At 52.0% G+C, this 20,242-nt stretch overlaps 1 protein-coding gene across 2 annotated transcripts in view; it reads right to left on the reverse strand.

Annotated features, from left to right (window-relative positions):
• Window positions 1–614: 614 nt before the first annotated feature.
• LOC125460281 (sodium- and chloride-dependent creatine transporter 1-like) overlaps window positions 615–20,242 on the reverse strand; it is a 105,397-nt gene continuing 85,769 nt past the window's right edge. For both annotated transcript variants that reach the window (XM_048547563.1, XM_059649678.1), the window contains exons 11-14: window positions 15,135–15,237; window positions 11,926–12,026; window positions 9,925–10,095; window positions 615–2,429 (exon numbers count right to left, since the gene is read on the reverse strand). In XM_048547563.1, coding sequence (XP_048403520.1) covers window positions 2,298–2,429; window positions 9,925–10,095; window positions 11,926–12,026; window positions 15,135–15,237 — 507 coding nt within the window. In that variant the 3' untranslated portion in view covers window positions 615–2,297. The remainder of the gene's footprint in view (window positions 2,430–9,924; window positions 10,096–11,925; window positions 12,027–15,134; window positions 15,238–20,242) is intronic.

Consider the following 20,242-nt stretch of genomic DNA (forward strand, 5'->3'; position numbering starts at 1 on the left):
TCAGTGAATGCAAAGGCTGGAGAAGCTGTGATTATTCCACCCAGTTCAGAAATTATTAAGTGAAGAATTTGCCAGGCAGTGATTCTAAGGTTGGGTCTATTTGGCCACGATTGCCATCAGGGCTGTCAAGAGGATTTATGATGGAGTAAGTAAGGAGGAAGGGCTTCCTCTGGCCACACTGTCAGTAATTACATGGATTCTCTTTTTCTGAAGAAAGCTCCCAAACTGAAACACCAGCCTTCCTGCTCCTCTGATGCTGCTTGGCCTGCTGTGTTCATCCAGCTCTACAACTTGTTATCACAGATTCTCCAGCATCTGCAGTTATTGGTACCTCTGAGTGATCAATGGGACACAGATTGATGACCACCCCCTGCAAGTTCCCCTCCAAGCCACTCACCATCCTGACTTGGAAATATATCCCCGTTCCTTCACTGTCACTGGGTTAAAATCCTGGAATTCCCTCCCTCAGGGCATTGTGGGTCACAACCCACAGCACATGGACTGCAGCGGGTCAAGGCGGTGGCTCACCCCCACCTTCTCAAGGGGCAATTAGGGATGGGCAAGAAATGCTGGGCCCAGCCAAGATGCAAATCTTGATAAAATCCAGAAACAAATTCACACCAATGTTCTAAAATTTATTGCATTTTTAAGCTGGAGCAATTTTGTTTTGTTCAGTAAATGACCTGCAAATGTGTGAAAATGAAAGAGAGTGTAAACTCTTTCAGGGAGTGTAAACCCTTGTGTTTACCCGAACACCTTCATGCCCAGATTGTATCACTCAGTGTCTGCTTTTGAATGACATGGTTTCCAGTCTGATACTGTTGTACAAATGAATCCCAATCAGACCATCTCCTAAGCTGATTTCCTCACACAATTTATCAGCCCAACTCCTTTCATTTTACCAGTTGAGGACATGAGGAATTTTGGCACCTTGGGCTGATTTCCAATTGTTGCAGTCCCGATGTCCTACCGAAAACCTTCAGAAAGCTCTTCCTCCGTCTGTCTGACAATATAAGGGGAGTTTGAATCATTAACGCGAAAGCATATTTAACTAACATTCCTGTCAAATAAACAAGGTTCGACATGAAAGGCAGCTAAGGTCCAAGGGCAACTGTAGTGAGCTGTGGCTCAGGCTTCATGGGAAATCCTCTCCTCTCTGAGTCTGAGCGTTCACGTCCTGGGATGGCATAATGAGTTGACATTCTGTCAGGTGAATGTGAAAGATCTGGGAGCACTTTTCAAAGATATCCTGGCCAGCGTTTATCCCTTAACTGACACACAGCTTTATCATGCTTTTGTTTGTGGGTTCTTGTCAGCTTTCCTTCACTCCACCAACGGACACCCGGCAAAAATACTTCACGGCTTTGATGCTCTTTGGAAGGTCTAGAGACTATGAAAGGTACAATAGAAAAGGAAAGGTTTTTCTTATACAACTTCTAAAAGCTTGAGTCAAAATGAATCGAGGGGGTGCATGGAGCCACTGAAGTGTAATACTGTTAATAAACAGAGCACAGATATATCCCACACCTCTCTCCATTCACACAAGCCAACCAGAATGAGGAGAAACAATGAAGTGACCTGAGTAACTTGTAGCATGAAACGTCAGTTATGTTACAAACTGTGAAAGACTGGACCGGAGATTGGTACCCATCTCCTCATCGCGTGCTGTTGCAATCTTCACTTGTTCAGTGTACCTGCCTCAAAAGCTCCTACTGCCATCTCTGCGCAGTCAGCCCTCAAATTGTGTGCAAGCAACCTCTTCCCGTCCACACCCTGAGCTTCTGCTCTCTTGTTCCTGCCTCTCTGGTGTGTAGCTGGCTCTTGTTCTTGCGCTGTCTCCCTCTCTCTGTCGCTCCGTCAGTACGGTCCATTCCCTGGCGAGCTCCTCCTGAGATGGATGGGGCCTTTTCATTTCAAGCCCAATGTTGACACCAGCTTGCTTTACCCAGAAAAGGCCAATTTGAATGGAGAGGATGGAGAGGATCAGAGAATGCTGTTGGCTGGTCTTCGTTAGAGATTTGGGAGGTTGAACCTCAGCATTTCTAACACCCGTTGCTGTGCCTGGTCACAGTGCAGATTCCTAAAACCGTGCATATTTACAAAGCAAACAATACAGCCAAAAAAAAACAGCCATTACACTGACATTGACAGCTACACTCTGTACAAAACACCTGAAGATTTACGTGTGCAATCTGCATGGGAATTGATGATATGCAAAATCACAGACAGAACTTGGCAGAGCAGTGAAGGGAATTGGATTTGAGGGATACAGGAGAGAGCTCCACTCTGCAAGGCAGCTAGATGGCTGTTTCCTTCTCTTTGTGCCCCTGGATTTGCCCTTCTGGTGAACAGAATTTGGAGGAGATCTCTGTGTTCATGTACTGCAGGTGATGTGAGCCCCACACTGGAGTGGTCAGGCATCGCCAGCGCTGCGGGGGGTGCAAAACCACAGAGTGAGAGTCCTGTTCTTACAGAAATCAATCATCAAATTAGTCAGTCAACGCATACAGACAGACATGGTTCTCCACACCGAGGCTCCCCACACCCCCCACCGTCACCCACCACCCCTCTCTTTCCCCCAACTCCCCCTGTCTCTCTCCCCCAACTCTCCCTCTCTCTCCCCCAACTCTCCCTCTCTCTCTCCCCCCAAACTCCCCCGCTCTCTCCCCCCAAATCCCCATCTCTCCCCCCCAACTCCCCCCTCTCTCTCTCCCCAACTCCCCCTCTCTCTGCCCTGAACTCCTCCAAATCCTCCTCTCCCTCTCCCAAATCCCCCTGTCTTCTCCCAACACCTCGTCTCCCTCTCCCCCAAATCCCTCTCTCTCTCCCTCTCTCCCCTAACTCTCCCTCTCTCTCCCCCAAATCCCCCTCTCTCCCCCAAATCACCCCTCTCTCTCTCCCCCAACACCCGCTTCCCCCTACAACCACACCCCCCACTCTTCCTACTCTATCTCCTGGCCCCAGAAATGAGGGAAGAATTCTGCGGGGGTGGGTTTCACAAACCCTTCAAATACATGCTCAGAAGACTCGCCCCCAAACCCCACCCCACCCCCTACTAATACACCTCCTCACGAGGAGCCAATCAGGATCAGTGTGACATTTCCTAGGATGATGGAGATGATGTGATCTGTCTTGTTGCCTCTCTGAATTGCGAGCCTCCAGAACTACACACACGCCTGCACTGTCCTCATGACTCTGCGCTGCCCACAGGAAGCAATTCGGCAACATGAGACTTCACCAAATCACCGACCGGCAGTTTGCTCATTGTTGCTCCAGTTGGAACATTGGGGTAACTGTGTTTGCCCTGACCACAGGCCAGGGCATTTAGTGACAATGAGACTATCTCTCTCTCTGCGGGAGCAAGTTCAATTCCCTCCATTCTCTGGGTAAAGTTGTTTCTCCAGAATTCCCAATAAGATTCCCTGTCTCTCCCTCTCTCTCTCTCTCTCTCTCTCTCTCCCCACTATGCGCACACACATATATAAATCTATGGGCTAATGTGCATTTGCACATTTGTAATTTCAAAACCACACAAATTATTGACAGTTAATGTGGCATTTTATAAATTCCTACTTTGGAAATAAAACCAGTCTGACTCCAAGTTGGTACACACCAGTTTCTAAACACGGCCTCACACCTAAAATGCATTGTCTGACCTGAGATGTCACCTCTGGGATACTGAGGGAACTGATAAAACTTTTGGTTATCGTGGGACAGTGACTTGAAAGAAATTTGGGAATTTGCATATTCATCCTTTCTAACTGATTAAAGATTTAACAGCCATCTTAGACTTGTTCAACACCACATCAGTTCTATGTCACTTTGATTTTTTTGCTTATTAATTCTGTGTCTGATGCCACCTTTCTCTCTCTGGCACCTGAAGAAGGAGCGAGACTCCAAAAGTTTGTGTCTTCAAATAAACCTGTTGGAGTGAGTTTTGAGAAGATTTGTAGCTCAGGTTGAGGTTCTGGATGTGAGTTTGCTTGCTGAGCTGGAAGGTTTCAACAAACACATTGATTTGGAACCAATCTACCATCCCCTGAGAAAAAGAACAGGAAATGACATCACCAAACCAAGGAAACCTAACCAGATAAATAGAAAGCAGGACATAACACCAGTGCTTCACCGGAGGCTCACTGGTGATGTTACCTAGAATGGTGACAAAACATCTGGGAACAAACCTTCAAGCTCAGTGAACCAGCTTACATCTGGAACAGAATAAAGACCCACTCTCTTGTGGACCGAGAGGAGGAGAGTGCTGTCTCGGAGGTGAAAGGAGGACGTCGGGTTGGCTGTGCACCCTTGCGACCGGTGGATCTTAATGCTGGCTTCGGCCTAACGCTGGCTCAGGGGAGCAGCCAACCTGCAACGATGGCTGCGGCAAGTGCTCGTGCCCCAGGTCAGGGGGTCCGGAACACCATCCGTGTTTCCGTAAAGAAGGTGGATGAAGGTGCACCTGTGGACCGCACCTTCTTCGTGAAGAGGGTCCTGTTGGACTGTTGTGGGTTTGCTGCTGCGGAGATTTACTGCCTGCAGGATTTCCCCGGAGGAGGTTTTTACGACGTGACCTTCAGGAGTGTCAACCTTTGCGAGCGCTTCCTGGAGGTTTTCCAGGAGAAAGGAGGTGAGGGCCCCCTCTCTGTACTGACCGCTGTCCCGCTGTTTGTGATGCCAGCGCAGAGGAGCCGTATGGTGACTGTACACATGTACAACCCGCATGTGCCAGCAGTTGATGTCCTGACCTTCCTTGGATTGTATGTGAAGGTGGAAGGGGACCTAACGAACATCATGGACCCCTTTGGAATCTGGACCAGTAAGAGGCAGGTCAAGGTGACGCTGAGGATGGGCGCGGACGGGAATGTCGCACACCCACCGTCCAGCTTCGCGATCGGCAGGAGCAGGGGCTACCTGACCTATGCAGGGCAACCTAAAATCTGCCATGCCTGTGGTAGGTCAGGTCACATGGCGGCCGACTGCAAAGCCATCATCTGCAGGAACTGCAGGGAGGAGGGACACCTTGCAAAGGATTGCCCACGAGAGAGAAGCTGCAACCTTTGCGGGGAAGCGGGCCATTTCTATAGGGCATGCCCGCGGCGGGGTACCACCTACGCCCAGGTCGCCGGCAGGGGCAATGCGGGGCCAGCCCCCCCCGGAGGAGAGGAAGGCACCAGGGCCCAGCAAGGACCCCACTAATGTGCAGGAGGGCCAGGTCGTGCAGGAGGGCCCAGCCCCGCAGGATGGGCCCGAGGCCAGCAAAGCGCCCCTTCAGGCTCCGCTCCCCCCCGACAACCAGGAGTCGATGGAGGTGGCGACAGGCGACCTAGGGGAGTGGACAACGGTCCGGAAAGTGAGGAGGAAGGTGCGTCGACGGGCCCAGGAACCGCAACCATCAGGCGGGAAGAGGCAGCTACAGGGGGGCTATAAGAGCTCCTCTGACGAGGGGGATTCGGAGACGGCCCACCCAAAGGAGAAGTTAAAGATCTCGAGGGAGAAGGAAAGCAGCACCACGCTTCCAGGTGACGGGAGGCGTCCTGAGGCTCCCTCTGACACCCAGTCAAGTGCCGCTGGGGCACTGGAGGGCCCCCTGGAACTTCCAGGCGGGAAGGAGGAAACAGCGCGTCCCCCGCCTGACCCAGAGCCGGACCCTCCTGCCTCTGTACCCCCGACGGGGGGATGCCACCCGGAAGGCAGCACGGACGGTTTCCTGAGCCCAGAGAGCGTCCAGCAGTTAGCCTGGGCAATGGGCATGGAGGGACAGATGGAGGGGCTGGACCTTGGACTTGGGGAGGGTACTGCGGTCACTGCCCACAATGGGGGTACGAGTTGGGAGCATTAATGTGCACAGCGTCAAGTCCATCGCGAGATGTGTGTCCACGTTGGCCTACCTGACCACCATCAAGGCGGACCTCCTGTTTCTGCAGGAGTGCGGGATACCGCACCACAGCAGGTATGGGAAATGGTCGGGCGCCTGGACCTGTGGGCCTTCGATCTGGTCAGGGGGTAACGACTGTCGCTCCTCGGGCCTGGCTATTCTGCTGCGGGGGCGCGACATCACCATCTCTCAAGTTCAGGAGGTGGTGGAGGGCGCCTTCTAGTGGCTGACATCACCTACAGGAAAGCTCCCCTGAGGCTGATCAACGTGTACGCCCCAGCGGCACGGAGTGAGCGGTTGGCCGTCCTGCAGCGGCTTCCACCCCTGCTGGCTACGTCCAGACCGGTCATCCTAGGCGGAGACTTCAACTGTATCAACAATGCAGACGGAAGATCCGGCGTGGGGACAGCGGGTGGGGGGAGTGAACTGGACGTCACGTCCGGATTCCTGACGGGCACGGTGAAGGACGCCAAGCTGCTCGATGTCTTCAGCACCCCTGCAGACGGAGCGCAGCGGAGGTACACCTGGTCGCGGCCAGATGGGTCTATTTGCTCAAGGATAGACTTCCTGTTTGTGTCACGGACGCTCTCGGTCAGATCCACCGGCGTTGAGCTGGTGTTCTTCTCTGACCACTGCCTCCTGCTGGCCGACTGTCACTTACAGGACGACCAGCCGGCCGGCAAGGGGATGTGGAAGCTCAACACGACTCTGTTGACCCCAGAGAACATCGAGGAGCTTAAGAGGGAGTACGCCGGTTGGAGAACCGTGAAACCCCTCTTTGAGTCTCCAGGCGACTGGTGGGAGACGGTGAAGGAGAACATCAAGAGGTTCTTTGTCCTCGAGAGTGTTCGGAATGTGAGAGAGAGGCGGGGAAAGCTGTCGCGACCCCGGAAAAGGGTGCAGAACCTGCTCCTTCTGCAGTTGATGGGGGTCGATGTCACGGAGGACCTCCGCGAGGTGAGGGGCCAGCAAGCCTCGCTCTTCGCCGCGGAGGCCTCCAGGATAATCTTCCGGTCCAGGGTCTGCTCCGTGGAGCAGGACGAGACGTGCTCGCATTTCTTCTTTCAGAAGGTGCACAAAGAGAGCTCTGTGCTTAGCCGGCTGAAGGAGGACGACGGCTCGGTGACGTCGTCTCGGCCCGACGTTTTGAGGATCAGCAGATCCTTCTATGCCAGACTGTACGACACGAAGCCCACGGACAGCACGGCCTCCGAGTCATTCCTGTTGTCTATCACGGAGGTCTTCAACAACGGCACGAGGGAGTGGCTGGACCGGCCGATATCCCTGGACGAGCTGACCAGAGCCCTCAAGTCCTTGGAGAGGAATAGGACTCCCGGGAGCGACGGCTTACCGGTCGAGCTGTATTCCGCTCTGTGGGACCTGGTCGGCCAGGACCTGCTGGAGGTGTACGATAGTGCGCTTCGGGCAGGGGAAATGTGCAAGTCCATGAGGAAGGCCAGCATCACCCTCATTTACAAGAGGAAGGGGGAGAGGGAAGAAATTAAGAATTGGCGTCCCATTTCACTATTGAACGTGGACTACAAAATCCTGGCCAAGGTCATAGCCAACCGGGGCAGGTCTGTCCCGGAGTCGGTTATTCACCCTGACAAAACCTGTGCTGTGCCGGGCAGGAAGATCGCTGAGAGCCTCGCGCTCATCAGGGATACGGTCGCTTACGTGCAGGACAGGCTGGTGGACACCTGCCTCGTCAGCCTGGACCAGGAGAAGGCCTTCGACAGGGTCTCTCATGCCTCCATGAGGGACGTCCTCTCCAAATTGGGGTTCGGGGAGGGCAACCGCAATTGGATCCGTCTGCTCTACACCAACATCGTTAGCGCAGTCTCGATCAACGGGTGGGAATCGGACAGTTTTCCTGTTAGATCTGGAGTCAGGCAGGGCTGCCCGCTCTCTCCTGCCTTGTTCGTGTGCTGTGTAGAGCCCTTCGCCGCATCCATCAGGAAGGACGTGAGCCTGAAGGGCGTGACTATCCCAGGCAGCGGAGGCCTTCAGGTCAAGACCTCCCTGTACATGGACGATGTCGCCGTCTTCTGCACCGATCATCGGTCGGGGAGTAGACTATTGGACATCTGCGGCCAGTTTGAACTGGCCTCGGGTGCCACAGTCAATAGGTGTAAGAGCGAGGTCATGTTCTTCGGGAACTGGGACGACCGCTCCTTCATCTCCTTCACCGTCAGGACCGACTACCTGAAGGTGCTGGGTGTTTGGTTCGGTGGAGCTGGGGCGTGCTCTAAGACTTGGGAGGAGCGTATCACCAAACTGAAGCAGAAGCTGGGCAGGTGGACGCTCCGGTCCCTCTCCATCGCGGGTAAGAACCTGGTTGTCAGGTGCGAGAGGCTTTCGGTACTGTTGTATGTGGCGCAGGCCTGGCCTATTCCCTGGACCCGCGCCGCTGCGGTCACCCGGGCCATCTTCCATTTCATTTGGGGGTCGAGGATGGACCGGGTCCGCAGAGATACCATGTACAAAGACCTGGAAAATGGGGGAAAGGGCGTACCGAACGCCACCCTCGCCCTGACGGCTACCTTTGTGTGCGGCTGCATCAAGCTGTGCGTAGATCCTCAGTACGCAAACACCAAGTGTCACTACTTACTGAGGTTCTACCTGTCCCCGGTGTTGCGAAGGATGGGCCTGGCCTCGTTGCGCGGAACGCTCCGAGTAGTTGGACCGTTCCGTACCACCTGTCCTTCGTGGAGAAATTTTTGAAAGGAAACACCTTTGACCACAAGGCCATCAGGCAGTGGTCAGCACGTAGTATCCTCAGGACCCTTCGGGAAAAGGAGAGGGTGGATCCCGTCGTGTGGTTCCCCACGCAGACTGCCAAAGTCGTTTGGCAGAATGCCTCATCGCCAGAACTTTCAAACAAGCACAAGGACATTGCTTGGCTGGCGGTGAGAGGGGCTCTGCCAGTGAGATCCTTTATGCATGCCCGGAATCTCTGCGCCACCACACGCTGCCCTCGAGGTGGCTGTGGGGGGGAACGAGACTGTCGATCACCTCCTTCTGGAGTGTGCCTATGCGCAGGAGGTCTGGAGGGGGATGCAGTGGTATTTGTCGAGGTTCGTCCCGAGCAGCTCCGAGACGCGGGACTCCGTGCTCTACGGGCTGTTTCCCGGGACACACACCGAGACCAACATCATCTGCGCCTGGAGGACCATCAATGCGGTGAAAGGCGCTCTTTGGTCTGCTCGCAACTTGCTGGTCTGCCAGCTGAAAGAACTGACCCCGACCGAATGTTGCAGACTGGCGCACTCCAAGGTCCAGGACTACGTGCTGAGGGACGCACTAAAGCTTGGGGCAGCCGCCGCCAAGGCGCGGTGGGGAAAGACCACCGTATGAAACCCCTCGTCCAGAATAGAAAAAAGGGCCCTATCTGGTAACTGGGCCCAGCTGGCGCCTTCCCCAACTGGTCAGGGGGCCAACGGGGACTGTGCGGGGTGACGACTGCCGGGGTACTTTCTTTGCTTTGTTTTTTTTTTCTTCTTTGTTTTTTTTCCCTTTTAGTTGGTGTACATACCCCCTGGGTAACCCGGAGCGGCTTGCATGACTGGGTAGGTGTGCAAATATGTTTTATTTTTTGTACATCTTACGAATAAAGTATATTTTTTCAAATAAAGGTGACGAAACGTCTGAAAATGAACCTTCCAGCTCAGTGAGCAAACTCACATCCAGAACCTGTTGGACTATAAGCTGGTATCGTATGATTTATGACCTTGTCATATACATATATTTCACTCTCTGTTTCTCTCTCTCTCTCTGTCACTGTGTCTCTCCTTCTCTTTCTCTTTCTCTCTCTCGCTCTCTGTCTTTCTCTGTCTATCTGTCATTCTCTCAGAGTGTGGCAGAGAGGACAGGACAGAGGGAGAGCAGCATAGAGAGAGAGAGAGAGAGAGATGGAGAGACAGACAGGGAGAAATAGAGAGGCAGACAGAGAGCAAGCGAGAGAGAGAGAGAGATGGGCCCTATCTACAGAAGACTTCATTGAGGTACCAGTGTGGAAGAGAAATGAGACAGTGGGCTCAGTCTGAACAAACCTGTTTGAGGGTTCCCTCAGCTCGAAGCATCTTGATTCCCACAGTGAGGGGGATGCAGACCATGGAAGCTATAGCCAGGATCCAGCCAATCATCTCGCCCCACCAGGGGTACACATAGGTCTTGTTGTAAGTGAGGGGTTTGTAGTTTACAATATGGAACAGGAAGATTCCCTGTGGATGACAGCAGGAAGGCACCAGTTCACAGCTTCATATCCAACTTCACAAAACATAGTCCACACTGTGAGGGAAACTAATGGTCAATCAAGCACAACAAGATCCCACAAACAGCAAATAGGCCGCAGGGCCAGGAAACCTGATTTCCAGGGCAAACACTGAAGAAACTCTCAGCGCTTTAATAGTGTCATGTTTTGGTTTATAGTTGAGAGGGAAGTGAGCCCATGGTTAGTATCTCACCCAAAAGGTACCCCCTCCGACAGTGCAGAACGCCCTCAGTCAGGCACTGGGAATATCAGGTTAGACAACAGGCTCACGCTGAAGCTGGACCACAGACAGGAATGTTGACTATCAATTCATACCTACAAATACTTCATGCTTGATGCCTCTCTAACTTTGCACTGTTGCATTTGCTGAAAACCCCAGTTTTTCGCTGGTGGGGAACGTGGCTCAAGGTTTGCTGCATCAGGACAGCAGGCTGTGCAAAGCAAAGTCCCAGTGGATCGGGAATAGGAAGTAATGAACCAACACTGGGACAAAATACAAGGAGGAGCTTGCGCAGGTTGGAACACAGAACTTGGAGCAACAGCAGCAGGGACTCAGGTTCAGTTCTACCCTCAGACAACTGTGGAGCATACACGCTCTCCCCGTGTCTGTGTGGGTTTCCTCGGGGTGCTCTGGTTTCCTCCCACAGTCCAAAGATGTGCAGGCGAGGTGGATTGGCCGTGCTAAATTGCCTGCAGTGTTCAGGGGTGTGGGGTTTGGGTGGGATAGCCACAGGAAATGCAGGGTCACAGGAATAGGTAGGGAGGATGGGGATGGGGATGGGGATTGGTCTGGTTGGAATGCTCTTCAGAGGGTCGGTGTGAACTCAATGGGCAGAATGGCCTGCTTCCGCACTGTAGGGATTCTGCGATCCAGAAGTAACTTCCAAAATTGGAAAATTAATTGAGTGTAGCTGAAAAATGTCACATCTTGTTGAAGCTTTTCATAACACTTCCATTGGGACCATTCACAAGAATAGTGATTCTAGGAGAAAACCAGTCAGCCAGTCAGAACTCTCTACTCAAGGAGACTGTTGGGAGTATTGGATTGATATTCTTGTGAAATGTCCTGGTGAAGGTAAGGCAACAATCTTCGGTAAAAATGTACGTTTACTCAGCGATACTGAAGTTCTGCGTAACCAAACAACTTTCTGGAATGGTGATTGGATAGTAATTGTGTTTAATTGTTTGCAGATGGAAACCACACAATGGACTAAGGTGTAAATAGTTATTGGTTTGGGAAGTGTTTGCTTATCATATGTAACTGAACAAAACTACCTGTGAATATTGGCTCCAGTTGTATCCTTCAATCAAGTGGCTTTTAGGATGAGAGCACAGCTGAGGCAAAGGAAGACTGGCCTTAAGAATATAGGTAAAGGAGTTATAGATTATATTATTTTATCTGTTAACCAACTGGAATAACTCACTGGGTCAAACTCTCCCTTAAAAGTCTTGCTTCTAAAATTTGAAGAGCCAAAATTGGAGGTAAACATCATCTAGTTTTTGGATTAATAATCTAGAAAATTGAGTACACTACGTCACATTTAATCCTGTGGTTATCAGCCTCTAAAATCTTTCAGTTGTCTATTATGGAGACTGGAAGAGTTTACAGCACCCAGGGTGACCAGGAGCCCCGTAACTGGGAAGAAGAAACCCTAGGTCCGTATTTCCCACCCCCTGCCCAGGACTCTCCCCTCCTCCCCCACCAACCCCGGTTGGGAATGAATCCCAACATTTCATGGAAAATGGACAACCTGAAGCTCTGAGGTTCTGGGTCACTCACCACACAGACACAGGGGGTGATAAACAGCCAGCACCACTTGATCCAGGGTAATGGGCGATAACCAATCATCCGAGCAATGTCATCGATGAAGCGATCTGCACCTGCATCGTGGGAAAGTCAGAAAAATCCGGGATCATTTCACACTTTACACAACCTCACCCATTGCCCCCCTACCCTGGGGCTGACTCTCTCCACACCCACCCCATCCCCTGGGACTGACCCTTTCTAGCCCCTACACCTGGAGCTGACCCTCTCTACCCACCCCCCCCCCCCCAAATTCCTAGGGACTGACCCTCTCTAACCCCTACCCCTGGGTCTGACCCTCTTTATCCCCGCTAGCCCTGGGCTGACCCTCTCTACCATCACCACCCCCCCACCCCCCGGCCCCTTGGACTGACCCTCTCTACCCCCTATCCCGGGGGCTGACCCTGTCTATCCCCATCCCCCGGGACTGACCCTCTCTATCCCACCAATCCCCCGGACTGACCCTGTCTAACCCCATCCCCTGGGACTTGCCCTCTCTAACCCCATCCCCCGGGACTGACCCTCTCTAACCCCATCCCCCGGGACCGACCCTCTCTACCCCACCCCATCCCCCGAGACTGACCCTCTCTAACTCCATCCCCCAGGGCTGACCCTCTCTATCCCCTACACCTGGGGCTGACCCTCTCTACCCCCCCATCCCTGAGGCTAACCCTCTCTAACCCCCATCCCCTGGGGCTGACCCTCTCTACCCCCATTCCCTGGGACTGACCCTCTCCACCTCCCCATCTCTGGGGCTGACCCTCTCTATCCCCTACCTCTGGGGCTGACTCTCTCTAACCCCCATCCCCAGGGACTGCTCCCTGTGGAGGTTCCTCTTCCTGGCCATTGTCTGGGTCAGAGGTCAGAGGTGACCATGAACATGCGCAATGAGATGGCTAGAGCCTACTAGTTCCCCAGGGTCAGGGGCAATATCAGTACAGCCCAATGGGGAGACTCGAAGGAGCAGAGTGACAGCCAGCTCCTTAAGTGCTAGGCAAGCACTGACCAACAGGGGGAGCCAGGGAGAGGGGGTGAGGGAAGGGGAAGGGGTTAAAGGGGGGGTGGGGTGGAGAGGGAAGGGAAGAGAGGGTGAGGGCTGGATAGGGAAAATAGGAGAGAGTTTGGGAGGGGATTCAAAGGGGAGAGTGGGAGACAGGGAGAGCAGGATAGAGACAGGGAGGATGAAGAAGAGAAGGGGACAGTGAGGGGAATGGTTTGGATAGGGCAAATGGGGTTGAGTGTGGGAGGGTGGGGAGGGGGAGAGAGGAGAGTGCAGATTCCACCTGGAGCTAATCCCCTTCATTAATGTCAGGAATGGACTTACTCTCAACTAGAAATTACAGGAAATTAATTACATCGCAAATGGACAACCTGAAGCTCTGAGGTTCTGGGACACTGACCACACAGTCACAGGGGGTGATAAACAGCCAGCACCACTTGATCCAGGGTAATTAATTACAGGAACGATGTGGAAGCATCAGAAAAGGTGCAGAGGAGATTTACCAGGATGTTGCCTGGAATGGAGGGATGGTCTTATGAGGAAAGGTTGAGAGAGCTAGGGCTTTTCTCGTTAGAATAACGAAGGATGAGAGGTTGCTTGATAGAGGTGTACAAAATCCAGAGAGGTATAGATAGAGTAGACAGCCAGAGACTTTTTCATGGGGTGGAGGTAACTATTACACGGGGGCATAGTTTTAAAGTGAGTGGACAAAGATAACGGGGAGACGTCAGAGGTTGGTTCTTTACTCAGAGAGTGGTCGTGGCGTGGAATGCATTGCCGGAGAGGGGAGTGGAGTCAGCCTCATTAGGGGCATTTAAGCGGCTATTAGATAGGCAATATGGATGATAGTATAAGGTAGGGGTGGAGGGTAGATAGACCTTAGGTTTAGGGTAAAAGTTCGGCACAGCATTGTGGAGCGAAGGGCCTGTACTGTGCTGTACTGTTCTATGTTTGATGTTCTAGAAACATCCCCCTAGCTCTGAGGACATTCACAAGGAGCAGAGTACTGATCCATCAAATTGGGAACTTCTTCCACTTCTTCAATGTCCATCAAATGAGCACAGGAAGGTATAATTCTAAATGTGTTATGTCTACGTTTGTGAGCACTTATTTGAGGTAAAAACTTGTCTATCTTGGAGCACATCCCTTCCCAAGATTATCCCAGTATCTCATTTCCTCCCATTCTCCCCACATTATCAGAAAGGTTGTGTCTTAACAGCTTCTATTGAGCAACAGGCCGTTTCTGGAATGTTCAGAGTGCTGACGGGTTTGGACAAAGTAACTGAGGAGAGTCGGTTAGTACTGGCTCAGCTCTGAGGGAGCAGACAGATAGATTACAGGCGATCAGGAAGAGAGCTGCAGGGCTGAAGACAGAATGCCTTCACCCAGTCTGCTGTTTGATCACAATATTGCTGCTTCAGGTGACAGAAGGACGTCAATAATAACTTTCCAAAATGCGATGGACCAATAAATAGTGAAAGAAACATTAGCCTGAGCATGGGGGAAGGAGCAGGGTTTGTGGGACTAATCAGGAAACTCTTTCAGAGAGCCAGGGCCGACATGGGACTGTGTCCCTGGATTGCAGCAGGGGTGGCCTTACAGAGGCTTATAAAATCATCAGGTGCACAGATAAGGTGAAGTGTCAAGGTCTTTCCCCTCGGGATGTGGAAGTTCAAAACTAGGGGGTATACTTTTAAGGTGATAGGAGAAAGATTTAGAAGGGACCTGAGGGACAACTTTTTTACACAGAGAGTAGTGCGCTTATGGGATGAACTGCCCGAGGAAGTGGTGGAGGCTGGTACAGCCACAGCATTTAAAAGACATTTGGACAGGTATATGTATAGGAAAGGTTTAGAGGGACATGGGCCGAATGCAGGCTGGTGGGACTAGTTTAGTGTGGGTCAGTTGGGTTGAAGGGTCTGTTTCTGTGCTATATGTCTCTGAGTCTATGAATAGCCTCCTGTTGTACCACATTGTAATTGGTGTTAAATGCGATCCTGTGGCGTGTATTTTGGTTCTAAATGAAGATCACGGTTTGCTCCATATCTGCAGTCTCTAAAACCTTTGACCTCCTCCTCCAGAGCACCGGCACCCCTTCGGAACGGCGCTGTGCGGCCCGATTACCCCGTGTGGGTGAGCCGTGTCTGTGAGGCTGGTTCCACAAGCAGCAAGACGGAGCTCTTACCGTACACCCAGGCCACGACCACACACTCCCAGAACGCCTGCCACAGCAATGTGATGCCACTAGCAGAGTAATAATCAAACAGCTGGAAGATGTACATGCCACTCTGCGGAAGATAGCAAAGCATGAGTTAGACAGCAGGCAGCGTGAGGAACGGAGCAGCACAGAGAGGCCACTCGGCCCATCCAAAATGCCCCACTATTCAATGCCAGACCCAGACCTTAAAAGGTTTGGTATGAAACAGATTAAACAGCAGGAGGCAGCTCACCCCCACCACCTCAAGGGGGCAACTAGGGACGGGGCAATAAATGCTGGGCCCAGATAGTGGCACCTACATCCCACAAAAACAAAACACACCGACTGATCCACGCCTGGTGGGAGACTGATATATACATCAATGACTGTTACTAAATTCTGGCTGTTGTGTTCTACAACACAAACTAAGTATAAAGTAAATTACCCCCCCTACCCCCCAGCACACAGAGAACATTACAATCCATTCATAGGAGTGTGGGTATCACTGGCTCGGCCAGCATTTACTACCCACCCCGAATCACCCAGAGTCCACCTCATTGCTGTGGGGGTGCGGGGGGTGACCCACAGTCTGTCCCCGTATCTGCCCCCTCACCCCTGAGGTAGACCCTGTGAGACTCCACCTGCTCTGTGGGTTCAGTTCCGACCATTCCCAGAATCATTCCCGGATCCATGGGTGAATCTATGAGGTTGAGGATTTAGTCAAAAGGAACAAAGAAGCACATGTAAGGATTAGGAAGCTAAAACTGGACAGGGCCGGTGAGGAATATAAAGAAAGTGGGAAAGAACTCAAGCAGGAATTAGGAGAGCACAAAGGAGCCATGAAATAACCTTGGCAAGTAGAGTTAAAAAGAATCCCAAGTCATTCTATATATACACCAAGAACAAGAGGATAACTAGGGAGAAGGTAGGACCACTCAAGGATAAAGGGAACTTGTGCTTGGAGGCAGAGGATACGGGGGTCATCCTAAATGAGTACTTTGCGTTAGTATTCGTCCAGGAAAAGGGTATGGAGAATAGTGATAATGGGAACTGCAGATTCTGGAGAATCCAAGATAACAAAGTGTGGAGCTGGATGAACACAGCAGGCCAAGCAGCATCTCAGGAGCAGAAATGCTGACGTTTCGGGCCTAGACCCTTCATCAGAGAGGGGGATGGGGTGAGGGTTCTGAAATAAATAGGGAGAGAGGGGGACGCGGACCGAAGATGGAGAGAAAAGAAGATAGGTGGAGAGTATAGGTGGGGAGGTAGGGAGGGGATAGGTCAGTCCATGGAAGACGGACAGGTCAAGGAGGTGGGATGAGGTTAGTAGGTAGGAAATGGAGGTGCGGCTTGGGGTGGGAGGAAGGGATGGGTGAGAGGAAGAACAGGTTAGGGAGGCAGAGACAGGCTGGGCTGGTTTTGGGATGCAGTGGGTGGGGGGAAGAGCTGGGCTGCTTGTGTGGTGCAGTGGGGGGAGGGGACAAACTGGGCTGGTTTTGGGATGCGGTGGGGGAAGGGGAGATTTTGAAGTTGGTGAAGTCCACATTGATACCATTGGGCTGCAGGGTTCCCAAGCGGAATATGAGTTGCTGTTCCTGCAACCTTCGGGTGGCATCATTGTGGCACTGCAGGAGGCCCATGATGGACATGCCATCTAAAGAATGGGAGGGGGAGTGGAAAAGGATTGCGACTGGGAGGTGCAGTTGTTTATTGCGAACTGAGCGGAGGTGTTCTGCAAAGCGGTCCCCAAGCCTCCGCTTGGTTTCCCCAATGTAGAGGAAGCCACACCAGGTACAGTGGATGCAGTATACCACATTGGCGGATGTGCAGGTGAACCTCTGCTTAATGTGGAAAGTCATCTTGGGGCCTGGGATAGGGGTGAGGGAGGAGGTGTGGGGGCAAGTGTAGCATTTCCTGCGGTTGCCGGGGAAGGTGCCGGGTGTGGTGGGGTTGGAGGGCAGTGTGGAGCGAACAAGGGAGTCACGGAGAGAGTGGTCTCTCCGGAAAGCAGACAGGGGTGGGGATGGAAAAATGTCTTGGGTGGTGAGGTCAGATTGTAGATGGCGGAAGTGTCGGAGGATGATGCGTTGTATCCGGAGGTTGGTGGGGTGGTGTGTGAGAACGAGGGGGATCCTCTTTGGGCGGTTGTGGCGGGGGCGGGTGTGAGGGATGTGTTGCGGGAAATACGGGAGACGCGGTCAAGGGCGTTCTCGATCACTGGGGGGGGCAAGTTGCGGTCCTTGAAGAACTTGGATATCTGGGATGTGCGGGAGTGGAATGCCTCCTCGTGGGAGCAGATGCGGCGGAGGCGGAGGAATTGGGAATAGGGGATGGAATTTTTGCAGGAGGGTGGGTGGGAGGAGGTGTATTCTAGGTAGCTGCGGGAGTCGGTGGGCTTGAAATGGACATCAGTTACAAGCTGGGTGCCTGAGATGGAGACTGAGAGGTCCAGGAAGGTGAGGGATGTGCTGGAGATGGCCCAGGTGAACTGAAGGTTGGGGTGGAAGGTGTTGGTGAAGTGGATGAACTGTTCGAGCTCCTCTGGGGAGCAAGAGGCGGCGCTGATACAGTCATCAATGTAACGGAGGAAGAGGTGGGGTTTGGGGCCTGTGTAGGTGCGGAAGAGGGACTGTTCCACGTAACCTACAAAGAGGCAGGCATAGCTTGGGCCCATGCGGGTGCCCATGGCCACCCCCTTAGTCTGTAGGAAGTGGGAGAGAGTGGAAGTGAGAGTGGCCACCTGAAGGTTGCAGGAACAGCAACTCATATTCCACTTGGGAACCCTGCAGCCTAATGGTATCAATGTGGACTTCACCAGTTTCAAAATCTCCCCGTCCCCCACCGCATCCCAAAACCAGCCCAGTTCGTCCCCTCCCCCCACTGCACCACACAACCAGCCCAGCTCTTCCCCTCCACCCACTGCATCCCAAAACCAGTCCAACCTGTCTCTGCCTCCCTAACCTGTTCTTCCTCTCACCTGTCCCTTCCTCTCACCCCAAGCCGCACCTCCATTTCCTACCTACTAACCTCATCCCACCTCCTTGACCTGTCCGTCTTCCCTGGACTGACCTATCCCCTCCCATACTCTCCTCTCGACCTGTCTTCTTTTCTCTCTATCTTCGGTCCGCCTCCCCGTCTCTCCCTATTTATTCCAGTTCCCTCTCCCCATCCCCCTCTCTGATGAAGGGTCTAGGCCTGAAACGTCAGCTTTTGTGCTCCTGAGATGCTGCTTGGCCTGCTGTGTTCATCCAGCTTCACATTTCATTATCTTGGACAATAGTGAGATTTGTGCGGAGCATGCTAATATACTAGGCCATTTTGAGATCAAGAAAGAAATGGTATTGGGTCTCTTGAAGAGCATTAAGGTGAAAAAGTACTCAGGGCTCGATGGTATCTAACCCAGGTTATTGAGAGAGGTAAGTGATGAGATTTCTGAGGCCTTGACTGAGATCTTTGTATCCTTGCTAGCCACTGGAGAGGCTCCAGAGGACTGGCCTGCTCAAGAAGGGAAGTGGGGACAATCTGGGAAACTTTAGACCAGTGAATCATACATCAGTGGTCGGGGAGATATTGGAGCAAATTCTTAGGGATAGGATTTACATGCATTTGGAAAACCATGGCCTAATTAGCGATAGTCAGCATGACTTTGTGCAGGTCATGTCTTACTAACTTGATTGAATTTTTTGAGGTGACGAAGGTGATCAATGAGGGTAGAGCATTGGATGTTGTTTACATGGGCTTTAGGAAGGCTTTTGACAAGGTCCCTTATGGTAGGCTCATCCAGAACATTAAGATGCATGGGATCCACAGTGACTTGGCTGCATGAATTCAGAATTGGCTAGCCCATAGAAGACAGAGGATAGTGGTGGAAGATAATAAAAACCGAAAGAGCTGCGGATGGTGTCAAACAGGATCAAAAACAAAGTTGCTGGAAAAGCTCAGCAGGTCTGGCAACATCTGTGGAGGAGAAAACAGAGTTAAAACAGTTCCTCTCTGAGGAAGGGTCATCGGACCCGAAACGTTAACTCTGCTTTTCCCTTCACAGGTGCTGCCAGACCTGCTGAGCTTTTCCAGTGACTTTGTGTTTGTCAGTGGTGGAAGGTGCTTTTCAGGCTGGAGGTCCATGACTCGTGGTGTTCTGCAGGGATCTGTACCGGGACCTCAGCTGTCTGTGATATATATGAATGATTTAGATGAAAATGTGCTGGGTGGGTTAGTAGGTTTGCAGATGATACAAAGATCAGTGGAGCTGTGGATATTGTAGAAGGTTGTCAAAGGATACAGCGGGATATAGATCAGTGGCAGATATGGGCGGAGAAATGGCAGATGGAGTTGAATCTGGGTAAGTGTGAGCTGCTGCACTTTGGGGAATTGAAAGTTAACAAAACTATATAATTAATGGCAGGGCCCTGAAAATCACTGATGTACAGAGGGATCTTAGGGTTCAAGTCCACAGCTCCCTGAAAGTGGCTACACCAGTAGATAGGGTGGTAACACCTACATCCCACAAAAATAAGAAAAAACACTCTGACTGATCCATATCTGATGGGAGACTGATATATATCAAAGCCGAATAAGGGTCTAGGCCCGAAACATCAGCTTTTGTGTTCCTAAGATGCTGCTTGGCCGGCTGTGTTCATCCAGCTCCACACTTTGTTATCTCGGCTTCTACAGCATCAGCAGTTCCCATTATCTCTGACTAAATTCTGGCTGTTGTGTTTTACAACACAAACTAAAAATAAAGTGAGTTATCCCCCACACATGCAGAGAACGTTATAATTCATTCATAAGATGCGGGTATCGCTGGCTCGGCCAGCATTTATTACCCACCCCGAATCACCCAGAGTCCACCTCATTGCTGTGAAGGAGGGGGACATGCCTGCCTTTATTGGTCGGGTTATCGAGTACAAGAGTCAGGATGTCATGTTGCAGCTTCATAAGACTTCGGTTTGGCCGCATTTAGAATATTATATTCAATTCTGGTCGCCACATAACAGGAAGGATGTGGAGGGTTTGGAGAGGGTGAAGAGGTTGACGAGGGTGCTGCCTGGATTTGAGGTGATGAGCTATAGGGAGAGGCTGGGGTGGTGCAAGCT

The sequence above is a fragment of the Stegostoma tigrinum genome, chromosome 11, assembly GCF_030684315.1.
Source record: "Stegostoma tigrinum isolate sSteTig4 chromosome 11, sSteTig4.hap1, whole genome shotgun sequence".
Taxonomy (NCBI): Eukaryota; Metazoa; Chordata; class Chondrichthyes; order Orectolobiformes; family Stegostomatidae; genus Stegostoma; species Stegostoma tigrinum.